The 19358-nt window shown below is 47.1% G+C and overlaps 1 protein-coding gene across 1 annotated transcript in view; it reads left to right on the forward strand.

Annotated features, from left to right (window-relative positions):
* Positions 1-19358, forward strand: part of XXYLT1 (xyloside xylosyltransferase 1) — a 166256-nt gene that overhangs the window by 86193 nt on the left and 60705 nt on the right. Inside the window, exon 3 of the mRNA XM_081066414.1 lies at positions 6619-6751. Coding sequence (XP_080922540.1) covers positions 6619-6751 — 133 coding nt within the window. The remainder of the gene's footprint in view (positions 1-6618; positions 6752-19358) is intronic.

The following is a 19358-nucleotide window of genomic DNA, read 5'->3' on the forward strand; positions in this document are numbered from 1 at the left end:
ATCCCATCTGGGAAGTGACCCCAGTTCCCTGTGGGATGGAGAACCCCCACAGTCAGTTCCACCTACGGACCCCCTCAGGGACACAGTTTGGATCTGTGCCTCGCGGTGGTGGGCCCTCCATCATTGCCACGAAACCTTCCAGCAGGAGAAGCCAGTCTGGTGTGGCTGGCGAAGCACGTCAGGACTCTGCCTGTTTCATGGGCCTCAGAACAGCTCCTCATGGATCATGAGCCTCTTACCCTGACAGGAAGTCTCCACCCCTTTTCATTTGCCCTTTGTGGCTCCTGCAGGCCAGAGGTGCTGCCGACCAGCAATTAAAAAGCTGCAGAGGATGATAAAGCAGGTGGCAAACTGCTGCAATATTTCCAGGAGAACAATGAGAAATTGAGCTCCCTCCCCACGCAGCTGCTTCCATGTCCACAGCCCCATGACGCCCCGCATAGCTCGGGGTTGTCATAATTTCCCCTTCTCCCTTCTGGTTAGTGGAAAGCTCGCTGATGTTCTGAAGTGAAAGCCCTCTGATGTGTTATAAATATTTATCTCCGGGAAGCTCTGAAGCTCTTTCCAAACAGAAAGGGAGAAAAGAAACTTGCATGGTTAATCTGCCCTCCAGAGGAGGCCCGTTTGTTGGCCAGGATGGTGGTCCCAGTGCTTACCTAAGCATGTCTTTTTTTTTTATTATTTCCTGACCTGCTTTTCCTGATCTGTTGTGTGTTGTTTTGTGTTTGTTAACAATTGTCTACCAGGAATTGTTTCTGGGCATAGGAGAAGGGAGGGGAGAGAAAAGGAAGCTTTTCCCCCCCTTTTGTTTGTTTTCGGGTATCATTAATTACTCATTCTGGTTTGTAATTCCATCCTTGGTCAGATGACATGCCTTGTGGCTGGTTTAATTGGAGGCCGATGATGAGCTGTCTCAAGCCTGTTTCCACAGGGGAATGTTGACTTGGGAACCTCCCGGCTGGTTCTGAGGCCCGGAATGTTGACTTGTGCAGTGCATTTGTGCAGAGGATTCGAACCTATGGCCCGGCCAGGCTGGCACTCAGGGCCTCAGACAGCTGCAGCAGGTGTGGGCTTCCGGCACCCTGAGGGCAATCACCTGGACAGTCTGAAGCCCTCTCAGTGCTGTCCAGGGCCAAGGTAGTCAGGACGGCAGTGGGATCTCAAAGGTCTTGAAAGTTGTATCTGTAGTCAGCACTTTCAATCTCGTCTTTCTTTTCCAGCTTGTTAGAAACACGTGGCACTGTTTCCTTAGCCTGAAACTGGAGCATGTTGGGAGGATGAGGTGAGCGGACATGTCCCCTTGTGAAGATGGTACCACATTCTTGACTTTACCCTCTGGAGTTGAAGTTCAAGGGGAAATATGTCTCTAGAAAGCCCACCTAGATTCTTAGCATTTTTATCCCGCTTTGAGTTGACATACTTCAGTGGTTCCTGCCTTGTGGTCAAACATTCATCTGTTCTATGGTTGGGGGTTTCAGCCAGGATCCCTGAGCCACTTTCTGTACCCTGGAGGCAGCAGTTCTTCCATTTCCTGAAATAGCTCAGCTCACCCTGCCTGATTTGTTGCAAACTCTTATCCCCCTGGGAAACCAGTGTTTAAAGTTCCAACTGCTGACCCATGAGGTGGGAATGCTGGAAGCTCGTGTAGATTCTGTCGTCTAATAAGAGGCCTGGCCGGCCAGGATCACGCCCTGCTCCTCACCCAGGGAGGATGCCCGGCACAGCTGTGTTCTGCAAATACCCAGTGCCCACGTGGGACGTTTCCTAACACGTGGGCAAGCGGCCTTTTCCCTGAGAAAATGGCACAGGTGCACATTGATCCTGCAGTTCTTGTTTTTGTGATTTAAACGCATGCCTGAGAAAATTTGTAAGTGTGAGGTCCTGGTTGGAAGGACCCTCATGTAATTAATTAGACGTAGCAGCAAACACATTCCCAGGAATGAACAGGTCTAACTGGAACAGGACGGCAGGGCAGTGGGATGGGCAGGGTTTCACTTGTGTCCGCAGCAGCTCTCATGTCAGGCACCACTGAGTTTGTGTCTCCCACGGTGGCTCCTTGTTGTTATGTCCGCTTCTTCCTTCCCTTTGAATTTAGCACAACTCAGGGTGTGTTCTTAGAGGAATGTAAAGATTTGTTTGTTTGGTTTGGTTTTCAACATCCCTACCTCATGTGAATGTGAAAATCTGGAGAACAATTTTCTCATTTCCAAAAGCTGGCTATAACGTGTGTGGATCATGGAGGTTTCTTATTTCTTTTCTTTGGCTACTACTTATTAATCTTCAGGTTTACATTTTCATGGGAGGATATGCAGATCCTCTATGAGCCACTTGTGTTGGGTGCCTGGCAAGTCTTACACACAACCCTTTTGTCCATTACACAATGTTTTCTGCTCTCTGGGAGTTTATGGCCCAGGTTGAGAGTGGGTGATGGGAGGGAGAGCTAATTAACATAAGAACATTAACTAGGGAGTCAAAAGACCTGAGTTCCAGGATTACCTTTGCCAGTTAGCTCAACTGAGTGACTTCTGACAAGTCTATCTGCAGTACTCAGTTTCTCCCTCTGTATAATGGGTATATTGGCCTCAATTATTATCAGGCTCTTTTGGTTCTATATCATCCTAGATTATTCTGCCCTCTACATTTTATCTTCTCGCAGGATTCTGACATGGTGGACATTCAACCAGCCTTAGATGCTGACCGTTTTTTTTGAGTTTTGTAGCTGTCTGATTCTCCTTTTTCTCAAACATCCTTTCCCGTGCTTTATAGATTTCATCTCCCTTGCTTTGAGGGCAATTGCCTCATTCATTTATTCCTTAAATTTCAGTGGTTCTACTGCTGTCATTACAGCCGTCCTCCAAACAGCACCCTCTCTGGGCCATCAATCTGGCTGTCACTTCCATCTATCAATCTTGTTTCATCCTCAGAACAGCCTTTCAGCGTTATGTATTAAATCTCTGCGGGTAGTTCTTACAGAGTGATGATTTCATGAAGGACCAGAGGCTAGAGGAACAGGGCCCTTTAAAAAAATCTTACCCTAATGAATTCCAGTATTCCTAGTAAGCATCTTCCTGTTTTCAGCAGTGACATTTACAACTTGGCATCTTATTTCATAATTACGTAAAAGGATAATGGTCTGGACAGAGGCCCACATGGCAGTGCAGGCTCTGCTCAGGGCTGTCAGCCTCCCTGCATAGCAGGGTGTGTCCTCCGGCCTCAGCCTGAGAGGTGACAACTGGGTCAGTCCTTTCACGTCAGTGTGGAAGGGTCACCTGTGTGGGAGCTGCTGCTTCTCTGTAACCAGTGAACCTCAGTTCTGTGGAGTCCCTCTTGAGAAAAATGTTAGCGACTTTTAGCAAACCTTTCCTGCAAGGTGAAGCTCTAAAATGAGAAGCTCTAAAAAACATGAAAGTGTCTCAAATTCCTGTGTCTAAGGGTTACACGTGACCTTTTTCGGTTCATTCCCCGCCAGCCCCAAAAGGGGCTGTGAAAGTGCTCAGATTTGTTGAGGGGCTTATTAAGACAAGGCCAGGGCTCTGCCCAAAGGAGGGAGATGGGTCTCTTCAGGAGACATCTGATGTCCCTGAGCCAGCACATTCCCTTCCTCAAGGAGCACTGTCTCTGGCAAGGATAGTGAGACAGGTCCACAGGTAGCAATGACCTGAGGCAGGCAGCTACGACTTCTGATGAGGGCAGTGCCTGCCCAGGAAGGCCAGGGAAGGATACACGTGGGCTGCCCCCTGTAGAATAGGGAGGATCTAAATGACCTTGAAAGACCAGAGTGCACATAGCTTGTGGTAGGCTTTGAAGGAAGAGACTAATTGACTGAAGGAATGAATAGCCTCTCTACATCAGGAGTTCCTTACAGTGAAATGACCATTTTCATGTAGAGGACTTTACCTCAATTCCACGTTAGACCAGCTTGTTGCTCTGCTTTTTGTCTATGAACGTCTTTGGCACATCGGCATGCTCCTGGGGTCTGTTTGTGGGTAGCTCTGGAACCAAAATCTGCCTTCCTGGAGCTCCCCTCTGATCAGAAGGTGGGGCATCAGGGTCTATGGAAAGAGCATGCTGGGCTTTCAAGTCAAGCAGACCTAGATTCAGATCCCAGCTCCAATACGTATTTGTCGTGGGACCTTGAGCTATTGTTTTAAACTGCTCTAAGCCTCTGTTTCTTCATCTATACATAGGAATAACTCTACTTAACATGATGGGTGGTTGTGAGAAATAAACTAGTGCCTGTGCAACGCTGAACACTTAAAAACAACTCAAAGAAAGGGTGCTTCTATCTGGCCATCATTGATGTTATTGGAAGTTATCCCTGGGGCCATGATGAAATTTACTCTTCTCTCATAGCTTGGAAAATGCCTCAGAACTACCACCACACATCTTTGAGGCCTCCCCATCTCCAGGCCAAATGCCCTTGTGTCCACCCTCATGCCACCCCTGCCCACCATTCATCGACAGAGCCTGCGTGATGTGGTTTCTCTGCTTGGAATGCTGCTGCCATCGTGTCCTTATCAGGGCTCTGCTGTACCTGTGTAAGAGCTGCCTATGCGAACTTGGGGCGCAGGAGATGAACTGAAAGGAAGAAATGTCTGGAGGGCGTGTGTGTGCTGTGGGGCTTCCCCATTGTGACTTCTTGATGGCTGCAGCTCTCATTCCTGGACCTTTTCTCCTGGTACAGTGTTGTTCCCTAAGGTGGCCATCAGGTTCCTTCCCTCTCTTTCCCGCGAGTGAGAGCAGCAGGTTCCTGGGGGCTCTGCCCTGGGGCCTGTTTCTAGTCTCCACTTGTGGTTTAGGGCAGCTGTCTGGGATTCAGCAGAGGCACCACAAGGACTCCCGGTCATCACCTTTCCTGATTTCTATGTTGTTATTGTTACTGGTTTTAGAGCAGGAGGCAAAGCAGCATTTTCCCTCACATTTCCGTGTGGGGGTGGGCAGGTGAAGCCAGGCAGGCAGCAGGTCCACATTGGCTTGCTGGGCCCATTGTCCTATAACCTCTTCGCACAAGGGCCAGAGAGGCCAGCTCTGGTGCCCTCTCACTGTCCCCTGCCTGCGCAGCTGCATTGTCACCTACTGCAACTTATTTATTTTCAGAAAACTCACATAGGATATCAACTAATGTTTTGTTTCTCTGTATCACAAAGGAAAATGGACCAAGGAACAAATGAATTTGTTTTTCTTAAATCATAAGCTGTGATTTCTTCATAAGCTAATTTAGAGAATGGCTATTGAATTCCACAAACATTCCTGAGTGTTTACTGGAGGCCAAGCCTGCCCAGTGAATGGATGGCGGCCGAGATGCCGAAGGTAGCGTCAGGGTCCCTGTCTTCAGAGGGCGTCCAGGAGCCGCCTGTGCCCAGACAGCCACCAGGCTCTGCCGCAGACAGGCTTGAAAAGTCAGCTGGGCAGGGGAGGGCAGCGCCCCATGTTCCAGATGGCTGGTGATACTTCATCTCTCCACGCCTGTCCACATGTCAGGTCCAGTCCAGGTCCCCGGCTTCCGTGAAGTTTTCCTGAACCACCTCAGACCTCAGCAAGTCCCTGCTCTCCAAGCCTTAGAGCCCCAGAGCCTCTACAGGCTGGATAGGTGACGTTTCCCGTGTGTTGTCTCACCTTCCCGGCATCACAGCCTCAACACAGCCTGATGATAGAAGAATATTGTGTCACCGCCACTTTAACAAATGAAACAACTAAGGTTTAGAGAAGTACAACAGTTTTCCCAGGGTCACAAAATTAATCAGCGGCAAAACTGGAACTTGCACTCAGGTGGTCCGATTCCTTGTCAGGCCTCCTGAGCACCAAGTACTTTCTCTCCATCATTGAACCCCAAGCAGCCTCTCTCTGGAGCTCCCGTAGCCCCTCTTCTATCTCATGTCGGCACTAGTGACTCCCTTTCTGTTTTCAGTCACCTGTGTGGCTCTCCTTGAGAACAGGGTCCCAGGCATCCTGGTGGCTAGTCCTCTCCTGGCACCAACAGCCTAGGAGCTCAGTCAGGCTCCGTTGGGTGAAGGATGAGAGAATTACCTTGGCCTGTGCCTCCCTCCTCCCTTCTCGCGCCTGAGTTATCTGGAGGCAATGAAGCAAACATCTCTTATGTGCCAGGTAATTGTCAGACTCAGTTTGTCTAACTCGACACACATTTAGGTTTGCAGAATATACTAATAAGGGCCTAAGACAATAACGGTTTTGACCCCTCTTCCCCATGGGTCATTTACCACCCGTGCCCCAAAGAGAAACACCTGTATGCTTTCAGTTTTAAGTAGGGTATCCATGTAATGTGTCAGATACTTTTGAGAATGAAATGGTGCACTGTTGACAATTATACCAGCACAGGAGGCCTAAACTGGAGCACGTGGTTACCTGGTTTTAAACAAAATGTGTGTCTGCGATCGGAAGGAAAGACATGGGGTAATTGTTTATGGAGACGTCTGGTCTTGCGGAAGGGGTTGCTGGCAAATTAAGGGCCTTTGTTTCCAGCAGTAACTTTGCATCTTCGGTGACAGCAAGAATAATCTAGTACCTTTCCTACACCTTCCACTTTGTTTTCTATAAATAGCTGAGCCTCCCAGGATGTGTCTCTGTCTTATTGTTGTCTTTTTTTTTTTTCCCCTCCAGAGATTTCACGGATAATTCAGCTGGACCTAGACCTAAAGTACAAGACCAACATCCGGGAATTGTTTGAGGAGTTTGACAATTTCCTGCCAGGCGCCATCATTGGCATCGCAAGAGAGATGCAGCCGGTGTATAGGTACGTGGCAACTGTAGGGAGGCGGCCTCCGGGATCCCTCCCCACCCTTTACTCCATCTCCTGCCCCTCATGGCAGATTGGTGTGCTGTCTTTCTGCACTTAATATCTTAGGGACACATTTTTTAATTTATTGCTTACAATTAATAGTATGGGCAGGTGGGTTTGCTCCAGAGCCATAGATGCTCTCTCATTCTTTCGGGGAGTTTGCGACATTTTTCTTATGGAAAGTGCAGCTGTTTTAGTTGTTGGTTCTGGTTAAGCTCAGAATTTAAAAATCTTGGTCTTTGTCTTACAGGGGTGGTGTCAGGATGTAGCTTTAACTTGCCAGTGTGGCGATGTACTAGGCGTTCCCGGCCTCTGAGACACCAGTGACCCCTCCTCTGTATAAGAGGGGTGGGTTTATTGGTGTCCTGTAGGGAGCAAAAGGCAGCACAACTTTGGAACTCAGATTGGCATTACCTGGTGGAGGTGAAGAAGTGCTTTAGGTATAATATAGAGTTCTGTTGTCAGGAAACTCCACCCTAGCACCTGAGAGCCAGGAGACACGTTCAAGAATATTCACTGCAGCATTGTTTGTCGTCACCAAAAACTGAAAGCAACTTACATGTCCGTAGATAGCAGAATAGATAAGTCAAATATATTTATCCACCTAAGTACTACATAAAAACAGAAATGAGCAAACAATAGCTATGTGCACTGAAAGACAAAACTAAACCGTGAGCTTGGGGGGTGCATACGGAAAACCAAGGAAATGATGATTCCCAAGAGTTAGCGTGGTGATGACCTCTGGAGGGGGTGGGGGAGTGACGGGTGGGGGACACACGTGGTCCTCTGGCGTACTCCAGTGCTTCAGTTCTCCACCTGGGTGACTGTGCATGTGTTTGTATACATGCATGTTTGTCTGTGTAATATATTTCTTACAATTAGTGGGGGGGAAGGAAGGAAAATCAGTGGGTTTTGCCAAAAGCTCGGCCCATGGCCCTGGTTCCAGAGAGTTCCATGTTGCTGACTTCCTGCCCTGGGCAGAGCCATACTGACTCAGCGCTGAGCTGCCTAGAGCTGGTATTTCACTGGGGCCCCCTGGGCTGCCTTGCTCTTTGTTCTCAGTGCAGACCCTCATGCTGGCTCCCTGTGGACATTCTTGGAGCTTGGCCCAGTCTTTGGAGAGCTGCTGGGCACAGGGAAGGAGTGACTCAAGAGCACGCATTTCTCCTCAGAGGGCGGGGGAGAAGTGACAGCCTCTGCTTGGTTGTGGCTGTTTGCAACAAGACCCAGATCACATAACAGGAAATTCCTACAAGGCCTCTGAATGAGCTGATAACTCCTGGGCCTTATGGTCTGTTCCCCCAAATATAATCCTCTCACAAGTTGTCCCAGAGTCACCAAGTAGAGCCTCTTGCTCTGTTCTGGGGGAGTGGGTGGGAGAGAGTGTGGGCAAACACTCGCCTTTTAGTTACATCAACCTCCCTGCCTCCTTCCCTCAGCTTCCTACAAGGTGTATCTTATGTCACAATGGGAGGTGTTGGAAGGAGCACTGAACTAGGAGTCGCAAGTCTGGTATGCTAGTCGCCGCTCTGCCACCGTGCTTGGGACCTTGGCTTCCCTATCTGAGAATGGGGGCAGCTGTGCTCCGAGACCTCCCTCTCCCAGCTCCCACAACTGTGATTCCAGCTCTTCTGACCCTCACCATTTCCTCATTGTCTTCTCTCTGTCCTGAAGCCCTTTGTCTGCTGCTGGGCTCCTCACTGCTCCATAGGTGGCAGTGGCCCTGGGATATTTAAACCAGGCTAGTTAGGAAATGCAGTCAGAGCAGCGATGCCTTCCAGTTCTGGTTTGGAATCTTCTTATGTAATATAAATGGAAACCTGATCACGCTTAATTTAAAATGGCAGGAATTTATGTTTTTTGTGGAGCTAGGATTTTACAAACTGTGTAACTTAAATCAATATAATTGGCCTTCTCTAGCAATCTCTGAAAGATTTTTAGATCCAAAATGAAATTGAGTTTTTTCTCCCCTTCAGAGTTTTTAATTATTATTATGTACGAAGAGAAATATGAGACCTCTGCTGCAGGACTGCTGTCCTGCAAAAAATGCCCTGTTTGCAGGGCTTGTGCACTCAGAATTAACAAGAATGAAAACTCCTTTTCCATGCTTGCCCCTTCCCCTTTTTCACTCTTACCCAAGCTGAAATGTCTCTAAAGTCCCCTAATAATTAAGTCTACAAATGACTGCCCGGCACTGGTCTATACCGTCTTGGCTCTGGGTAATTGCCTTTGAATATGTGCAGTCTTGTTCTGGTATGAATGGTTTGGTGCTGACTGGGGCAAACAGGGAATGGAGTGTGTTTTTTTTTCCGTCTTCCACAAGAAAACTGGAGACTTCTGTGGCCCGAAAGACCAAGTGTTAAGTCATCTGCCACTTTGGAGCTTGTGCCTGGATGTGTGTGTTTGTGGGGAGGTGGTGGGAGAAGAAAGAGAGGGAAATAGAAAGAGAGTGAGTAACCCAGTGCCCAAGTGAGGACAGGCAGAGCTGGACCCTTCTGTGAGCAGGCAGTCTCAGCCCGTTTCCTTGGACTTGGCCATCGCAGCTAGTGGGGGGTCCCCTGTCCAGCCATCTGCCCACCTCTGCGGGCACTCGCCACGCCCTGAGTGCTGCTCGAGGAACTGGCAGCAAAGTTCCAACATGTGCTCTTCATAAGTGGTGGCGTGTGAGGTGGGCACGTTTCATTTGTTTTGTTTTGTTTTGTTTTATGGTAAGAATCTGCTAGCATCTATGCAAAGAAGTTTAGAAACAAAATTTAGAAACAAAATAAAATTAGAAACAAAACAAAACAGCACAAAAGCAAAACTTAGCCAGATTAACCGAGCACATTTTGATCTGGAAATTCACTGAGCAGAAATAAATTTGGATCACCTCAACTCTGTTGTTTTTTATAGCCACTTGTCTGACAGTTACTGTACTTCAAAAGGTCACAGATTAAGTCATTTTTATGGCTGTTTCCCCTATTGTGTGCCATGAATATTAGACGCTTGGAGGGGGGTAGGGGAGAAAGTATTTCCCACTGTCCATTTGACAAATAGCTTTCTTTACAAATTTCTTCCTCCCAAATTGATTGTGTTTTCTGGAAAATGATAGCTCATGGTAGGTAGTGATAAAGAAACCTTTTTCTCTTGGATCCCTGCTAAGATTCTGTTGAGTCAAATATCCTGTGATCTTCCTCATCTGAAAATTGGTGAACAGTGGTCATCGTGGGTGGGACATTGTCTTCCTTTCTTGATTATTTCTCTGTCTCTGTGTCAGCGAACAAGACCACAAACAGGTCCTCAGTGGTGATGTGTTTAGTTGGGATAAATGACCAGGAGAGAAGGTTTTCAGTAAATAAAACGATCTCTGTATATAGACAACTGTATTTTGCAAATATGTGTTAGTCTAGGATGCCATTTTGAATTTGCTTCCTTATGATTGTATTGGAGGAGGAAAGAATACTGTTGGACATTCTTTACGTACAGCCTATAAAAATTATAAAGCAGCAAAGCAGCTATGTGTAGAAGGAATAACACTCAGGTTGTACTTAGAAACCATGGATTATAGTCTTACCTTTCATGATGCTTTGCAAGTCACTTGATTGTCTGACCCTCTGTTTTTTTCATCTGTAAATGGAGATAAATATTATATATTTAATGCCCAGAATGACTAGAAAACTCAGATGTAATAATATACTTGAAAGCTTCTGGTGTAAAAGAGACCCTCAGTAAAGAGCATTTCCTCATTCCCTCCCATAATCCTCACAATTCCTTTTTGTGTTTTCTTTTCCAGATGGTTTCTTTCTTCTGGAAAACTCCTATTCTACCCCACCCCCAACCACAGAGAGTTACCAGTTAAAATACAGGACGGCCAGTTAAATTGAATTTCAGATCATAAAAAAATTGTTTTGTGTATGTATGTCCCAAATATTGCATGGGACATGACTATAAAAAACAATTATTTGTTGTTAAATTTAACTGGGTGTCCTGTTCTTTGTTTTGTTTTTTTTTTCGTTTGTCTTTGTTTTTGTTTTTGCTAAATCTGGCAGCCTGACCCCTATCCAAGAGTTAAAACCTTCTCTTTTTCAGCCAAAGCAAGTGATGTAGCTTTTCTACAAGATCCTTGAGTAAGCAGGAACAAAGGGGAGGGAAGTGGAGCTCGTGAGAGAAACGGTGAGAGGGTGAGGGGTGGCCTCTCAAAGTCTCCCTGGGGAAACAGGCCTGAGGTTCACCACGGTGCGGGAGCTAGCGGCTTGAGTGTGGTATTTTGGGGGCGGCCAGTGGGGCTAGGAAATCTGGCAGTGGCTTAGATTCAGGCCACAGGGCTCCCTCTGAGCCGGGGGCGGGGGGCGGGGTTCAGGGGAGAAGGAAAAAGAATATGTATGAGTGTGTCTGAACATGTGTGTAAGCAGGAGAGAGAATGTGTGTGTGTGTGTGTGTGTGTGTGTGTGTGCACGCACGTGTGCCCACCTATGCGTCGAGGAGCTGGGGTTACAGCCCGTGATTATGGTCAGTGTGTCTGGGAGCTGGCCACCTGAGGAGCTGCTGAATGGGAGCTGTTGGTGGGGGCCAGGGGCTTCCGGGTCATTCTCTCAGCTCCACAGGCCGCTGTGTGCTGGTTTCAGCTCAAACCCTTGATGAGGGGGAAGCAGCAGGCTAATCCTGTGAGCTGCTGATAAGGCGCCACTAGGCAGGAATTTGCTTTTGTGTTAAGTATTTTCATAGTGTCCACTCTTTCACCTTTTTGGATCATGCGGATTTTATCAGTAGCCTTTGTGCCAGCCTAGCCCCCTTCCAGATGCCTGGAATGAAAATGTCCACCTTATCTGCAGGCTGCCTTATCCGTTTCTAGGGCTGGCGAAGGGCTCTCAGGAGAGCTGGGGAGGCCCTGAGGACTACCACAGCGGGAGGGGGAGGACGGGCTCACGGCAGCAGCCGGTTCCCTGATTTCTCACCAGAGCCTGGCTTCTGCTTCCTCCCGGGAGGGGGTATTTTGGTCCCTGTCACCCCATAGAGGTCACTGCCTGCTTCTAGCCACGGCTCTAGTCCTGATCGCCAACGTGGTTTCTGTTCCATTTCTGGGCCATGGAGATGTTCATCTCATTTTGAACCCTACTGTGTCCTTTCCCCTGCCACACCCCTTGAACTGAAAAAAATATTATATATGGGGCCGGCCCGGAGGCTCAGGCGGTTAGAGCTCCATGCTCCTAAATCCGAAGGCTGCCGGTTCGATTCCCACATGGGCCAGTGGGCTCTCAACCACAAGGTTGCCAGTTCAACTCCCGCAAGGGATGGTGGGCTGCGCCCCCTGAAACTAACAACGGCAACTGGACCTGGAGCTGAGTTGTGCCCTCCACAACTAAGACGGAAAGGACAACAACTTGACTTGGAGGGAAGTCCTGGAAGTACACACTGTTCCCCAGTAAGTCCTGTTCCCCTTCCCCAGTTAAACAACAACAAAAAAGAGTAATACCTGTTCATTGAAAATTCAAAATGTATGCAAGGATTTTTATTTTCCGAGAAATGTTCTACAAATTTATCAGTGTATGTGTTGTGTACGTGTGTGTAACTGTACTCATTTTATATGCTGTTGTGAACCTTTTTTGTTCACTTAACACTATATCTGTCCATCCTTATAGTTCACTCAGTATATTCCTTAATTAAGCATTGCTAGTCTCCCAATGTAACTTTTTTGTTGTTTTTACTTTTTACTACGGAAAAGTTCTAACATAGGAAGGTGTATGGGTACTTCACTATTATAATATTTATAGAGCTTCAATAATTATCCACCCCATGGCCAATCTTGTTTCATCTCTGCTCCACCCACTTCTTATCCTCCCTCCATTCTTTTTAAGCAAGTTCCAGACAGTGTGCCATTTCATCTGTAAATGGCATTTGTAATTTATTATTTTTTAAAATACCCTACCTGCCAGTGCTAGGTTTGGAGCTGAGCAGTGTTGTGTGAGCTCATAGTGTCGTTTTGTCTTCAGGTTCCTCAGTCTGATATGCTTTTGTGTGAGGGAAGAAAATAGACATTCTTTTAACATGTAGCCAGCCAGCACTTTCCATCTCTCTCCAGATTGTCTCATGTCAGGATGTTAATGGAATAGTCATGTCTGGAAGGCTTTATGGTTGGTATAAATTCAGGTCTATTTGTTCACTAGGCATGAAGCTCTGCTTTGTAAGAGAACTCAACCACCGACATCATTTCAGGATGAGTAAATGTAGGACTTGAAGATAAAAGTAGTAAGTTCTCTTCTTCCCCTGAGGATGAATTTCTTGGTTCTTGTTCTCTTGGGAGTTTTTTTTTTTTTTTTTTTTAATTAACCAAGATTGAACCAGTCAGTTTCTATTAGTTAAATCTGAGTGAAAGAGAGAAAAGCCTGTCACCTTTTAGAATAGTGACTCATAAAGAAGCCCAGTATTCCTTTACTCCCTGGGAGTTAGAAGCCTGGGTAACTGCGTTTGCACAGCCTGTATAACCTGGAGGCAGTGATATGGCCCCTATAGGAATTGCTAATAAAAGGGGAGAGAAATACCCGCCCTGTGGTAGATAAAAATGTCTTCTATGAGGTTGTTATTTTTTAATGAGACCATTGGGAAAATGTGTTTTAAAAGGAAAAAGCTGTCTACAGAAGAACCCAAGTGGAATCGTGTTTCTGTTAATGTAATTGTTTCCTAGCTGATGGTTGTACCCCGGGTAAGCTGTGAACACGCCGATGCCGTCTGAAGACCACGGGAGTAGGGGGGCTGCCGAAGGCTGAGTGTTCAGGCTGAGCTGACGTCCTGGGTGAACGTGTGTGGAGCTTCCCTTCTCTGAAAACACAACTCATTTCAGTTCTTTTGTCTTCCTGCACATTGTGAGTGCTTTGGCACTACCGAATCGATTCAAAAAAGATCCATCACGTGGTACCTGACACAGACGTTTTCTTGAAAGGAGTGAGGAAATGAATGAATGGACAGGTTGGGAGCAGGTGTGCCAGGTACATACTAGATGTTTGTTGAATACATGAAGGAACAAATGCTTCATCAGAGGACGCTTCCTCAATAGTGTGTTGGCCAAACATTAAGTAAGGGCCCCTAGTCCTATCATCGGTGTTCTCATAGAAATTGCTTTCACATTTTTTAAAAAAGACAATCTGTGGGAAACATTGTCATTCTCAGTTTTGATTGGGCTCATCAAGTGTGTGCAGCACTGGGTTAGGTGCGTTGAGGAATTAGGAGGTAGAAGACATGTCTCCTGCTGTCAAGGAGATTATAACGCGAGGGAGCTAGGGAGATAAAACTCAGTAAAGACACACAGGCCAAAGATGTAAACACGAAATCAGCCCTGCTGTTTGGAGATTTCCTCTGGACGAGCCACAAAGACGCTTTGCCACAGGAACTGTGAACCTCACTGTGTGGCCCAGTCACCCTCCATTTCCTAGTCTGCCTTCAGAATCCTAAGAAGTGTGTGTGTCATGCCTCTGTCTTTCCTCTGAAAGGTTTTTCCGGAAAGGCGGTGGGATTGGCTGTGTGGGCAGAGCCTCCAGAAAGTGCACTTTGGATGCACCTGGCTCTTTGCCCAAATAGAAGGCAGCAATGGGCATTTGCTGAGGACCTGGCTGAGGAGCAGAAAGACACTGGACCCTGTCCAGGATTGCAGCCTGGTTGGTGGGACCCCCTCCACAGGTCGCTCCACGGGGAGGGGCTCCAGATCAGGCACAGCAAAGGATGATGGGCCAGAAAAACTGTCCTGTTTTGCATTTCAGTAGGCTGTTTCTTTTGCCAAATAAACATCTCATTGAGAGAATCTCTTTTGTAATCTAGGCAGCAAAAAGACTTATGCATATCTATAAGCATCTTCCACAGGGGGGAAAAAAGCAAAATAACATAGTTGAATCGCAGAGGCATCGGTACAAGAGGTATTTTCTGTGACAGTGTGGAGACGGAAACGACTGAGTTATGCATACCGGCTCCACGCTAGGGCAGTTGCAATATGACTCCATGGCCACCTCATGTGCACATTTCAGCCATATGACTGCGTTTCTGTAGGTGATTACGTGAAACGGGCATGCAGCCCCCAGGCCCTCTGTTTCCAGGTCAGCAGCAGAATTGGTTACTGCAGAAATACCAAGTTGTTTCACTGGACTTGAGTGGGAAATAAATCTTACTTTTTCTTCTACTCCTGCATTAGGTGACTTCTTTAAGTGAGCCATTTACTGTTGATCATAGAGAACCCCTGTGATCGTCTATGTGGGCACGGCAGAATCGACCCTCAACATCAAGGAGCCCACAGGAACACTTTGACCCAGGGAGCCAGCCTCCACAGGTGTCTCCATCTTGGAGACTTTTCTATCACTGTTTATAAAAGAGGAAGCTTATTCAGAAGCCAGACTTGCTTAGTACATAATAATTTGCCTGGACATTGCTATGTCCCTGCCTCTATACAAAAACACTCATTATGAGACTAGCCAGTCCTGGTGGACTTTCAGAAATGTGACGTCATAGAGACTCACGGGGCCTCCCTGCTGTCAGTGTGCAGTGAGGTGCCAGTGCGTTCAGCTGCTTCTGTTTCCACTTGATCCTTTGGCCCTGTAAGGAAACGATGTCTCCATTAATAAAATCAAGCCCAGTACCTGCATGGAGTATAAACAAGGGAAACTCTTTCCCTGACTGCTTACGACAATCTTATCTCAATTGACCCAAGAACCATGAACTTGGGACTGTAAAGAAGACACTATACTTCTGGCACTCAGCTTGGCTTGGCAGTGAACAAGATTTTCATGTTCATCGTAATGTAATTGCAGTTCGCTGGTATTCAGCTGTCAGAGAGCCTGGAAGATAGTGCCTAAACAAGATAAAGACATAAAGATGAGTCATATTATTTAGAAAGAATACCTGGGGCAGAGGAGAGGCACCTGTTCCCTCCGACCAGGATGTCGGCAGGGCTGGGGAAGAGTCCCATGCGGTCTTGCTCCTGCAGGCCACCCCTCTACTTTGCTGCTGTCACAGGCTGAGAGCATCATACAGAGGATCCAGCAATACACTTTTGTATAAAGGGAGTAGAGAGACTCTTGGAGGCCTTGCTGGTGCAGAGGACACGCGAATGGCCTGTCAGCACCTGGGAGAGATTTGTCGGTGAAACGGAATTACTGGGTTGCACATGATTAGTTGTGAGTAAATCTGCCCACCAAGCACCTGCACAGACCTGACCAGAGGAGCCCCCATCCCCAGTGTACTCGCCATATCACATTCCAGACACATGGATACATACGGCTATTCTAAAACAAAACAGTAACATGGGCGCACATTTAGGTAGGCTCTCAAAAGGAAAGGGGATGGATGTGACATCTTGCAACAGGCACGAGAAGAGGCCAGCTGTGCTTCAGAAGCTCAGGGTACAGCCTGTAGCAGTCTGTACCCTCGTAAATGCTTCCAGGGAGAAATAGAAGATTTTGATGATTTAAAAATGGGTTCTGAAAGAGGAACAAGGAAAGCAGTTGATTGACTACCCACCTATGCCCAGGGTCTTGACTGCTGTTTCCAATGTTCTTGTTTGTTTTGCATGAATATGGGCCCAGTGTTGCCAGGTCTTCTGATTTTTTCCCCCAAGAGAAGCCAAAAATCTGTGTTGTTACTGTAGAAGCTCCTGATTTTTAAGTATTGACAATGACGCAAACAATCTGCTGGCCAAACTGAACACAATGGTGCATTAGATTCAGCTCAAGAACGGTCAGGTTGAGATTTCGGGTTTAAAAGTTCACTGAGGCAAAAAAACTGACCAAATGCTTCCACCACTTGGCTTGGACCTTCAGAAGGCTTTGGTTGGTTGGTCCTTAGATGCTGATGGTGACAGTTTGGGGGTGCTCAAACGTTTTTTTCTCAAATGTTTTCTCCTGTTACTTGAAATAATTGATTTTTACTGGTAACTTAACATTTCATCAAACGTCTTTCTAATTAACTTCATATTTACTCAATAACAAAATGTTAAGTCCAAGCTTAATTCTTGTCCAGAAATGTAATTTTGGAAGAAAATAAAATGATCCCCAGACTTACCATTTATGAGAGCTGGCAAATACTTTAACTGTAATGTGTATAAGAACATGTTTACTCGCAGTGTCTGAAGATGGTTTGGGGAGATTGGAGGTCTAGACAGCGAGGAAAGGAGGGAGAGAAACTAGATGGAAGAAAGGAGAAGGGAGAGGCCTGGGAGTGGTGAGGCAGTTGTATGCTCACCACTTATCATTTCACCATCCTGTCTGTTCATTGCCGCCTCATCGGTAAACAAGCCAGGGCAGCGCGGGACCCATGGAGACCCCAACGTGCGCGTGCGCACAGACGCCAGCCCCCAGACCTTGCTCTCTGCTCAGGTCTGGTCGGAGGACATCATTAATGGCATGTAGAGTGACCTCTTTGAGGGCCCATCTTTCTCTGGCCTCAGAGTCACGAATAGTTGCATTTCTCCTGGATAATTAATTGGTTTCTCCTTGTGTGCAACTAATTCATTGTCCCTTTTTTCAGTTAACTAATAGAAAAGTTAGAGCCAATCTTGTAGTACACCTATAGCAAGTTTATGGCTTTTTATAGGATGCATTTTGGCATCTTTGCTAACTAAGATAAACTCCTTCTGGAACAAAATGGGGGATAAAATTAAAAGGAAAGGAGAGGGAGGAAAGGAAGATGTGTGCAGTCTGAATTAGGCCCTGCCACGTAAGACTCCATTTTCTAGATCTGCCTGTCTGTAGTAATTAAAGATAAACATCATGAGAAATAGCCCCGGGAGGAAGTACAGCATGGGTGGGGTGACCATTTCATTTCACCGTTCATTTATTGTTTAAACTTGAACACTTTTGAGAGTGAAGGGGGGGAGGGTGTGCTGTTAATAATCACACTAGGGCAACAAGTGCAAACCAGGACTGTCCTGGGCCACCTGAGGACATGTTAGCACTCCAAGGTGACAGAGCAGGAAAGGATGGAGGGGAAAGGTCGGGGTAGGGAATGATGCCCGGGAAGGCAGCTGTGAAAGCCGGAGGTATTTAGGGTGCATATTTAGAAATACTGCTGAGTTTGGCACTGTATCTGGACCTATTATCTGTTAGAACCAGGAGGGAGTCTTGGGTCATTCTTAAGCTGGAATTTGGCTTTGACTAGACTTTCAAAGTGAAGACTAAAAGTGCCCTGTCTCTATAAATGCATCTTACCAAGCCTGCCCCCCACAGCTCCTAGTAGTCTGTGTCAGCTCATGAACGGTGATTTGGCCCTGGATGGAAGAGGACGGTTAGGCTATCTCTGTTGGGTAGTGCTAACACTGTCGAAACTAATATGCTAATTTTGAGAACTGACCACTAGGATTTGGCCTTAATTCCATGTAGAAGGGGAAAGAAGTGGTGAAGCAGTTGCTTCTCAAAAGTGTAAATGCTTTGTCTTTACCACTGATTTTTGACTGGTCTCAAAAACTCCCAGGAGCTGCTTCTGGTGTGAATTCACTGTGTATCAGAATTTCACGAGGGCTGCACTCTTTCAGCCTGGGGCTGGAAAAGGCTGGCTCGTGTGCTTTTGTGCATTCCAGAGGGCCTACGGACACCCTGCAGGGAGGGCTTTCCTCCCCAGCCGAGGGTGTAGGGCTCAGAAAAGGTCGTTTTTATGCCTCCTGGTTGGGCCTGTACTATGTCTGGAGCAGAATTTCCAGAGCTGGGAAGGGTCCTCATCTGGGAGACACCAGCGAGGGCTGTAGGTGAAGAAGGCAGCTCACAGCCCAGCATGGCCTAACTCTGGGAGGGGAATGAGATGGAAACTCAGACCCCCCCCACTGCGATGCAAGTCCTGTGGCCTGGCCCTGAAATTACCCGAGATGAGGATGGAAATGAACGTGAGCTGGGCCTCAGTCTTTGGTGCATTTTTGGGAGGTGGCCCTTGTCCTTTCATCTCAGCACATCTGGGCCTATCCAGCCTGTTTTGGTGACTTTAACAGCTCAGCAATTAAGAATTGCACAGGTTTTTGCAGGGGACCCACTCTGTGCCAGGCTCGGTGAATAGGCCACAGTTCCTGCCCTCAAGATCATATATAGTCGAGAGGGCTGGCCCCGCCTGCAGCTGAGGGTCTCAGCAGTCTGTATACAAGAGTGTGTGGCCACACTCCCATAACTTAGCGGTACCTCCAAACCTTTCTTCCTTCCTGCCACTCATTCTGATGCTGGGCGCCCTGGACAATTGTAAATTCATGTATTTGGGTCCAAAAGAACCTCAAAATCCAAGGCTTACTTAGAAGTGTTCACCTGTAGTTCAAGGTTAGCAACAGCTTGACAAGGGCCGAGTGTCAAGGGCTGGTGACAAGGGCCGAGTGTGGGGCTAGTGTGATCAGAGCAGATGTGGAGGGTGCCACCCCATCCTGGGGACATGCTGTGTGAAGGTCCTTGGGTGCTGGCGCACGTGCAAAGAATGGGACCAAATCAGGTTGCCTCGTTTGCAGAATGTACATCTTGATATCTCAGCTCATCGATAAGAACTTGAAAGAATGTTGATACTCCTGTGACTAGTAGTGAATGCAACTGCCTTCCCTAGTGCTTCCTGAAGATGAGGTGGAAATGGCATAGGCAGAAAC

This window comes from Rhinolophus hipposideros (genome assembly GCF_964194185.1).
Source record: "Rhinolophus hipposideros genome assembly, chromosome: 2".
NCBI lineage: Eukaryota > Metazoa > Chordata > Mammalia > Chiroptera > Rhinolophidae > Rhinolophus > Rhinolophus hipposideros.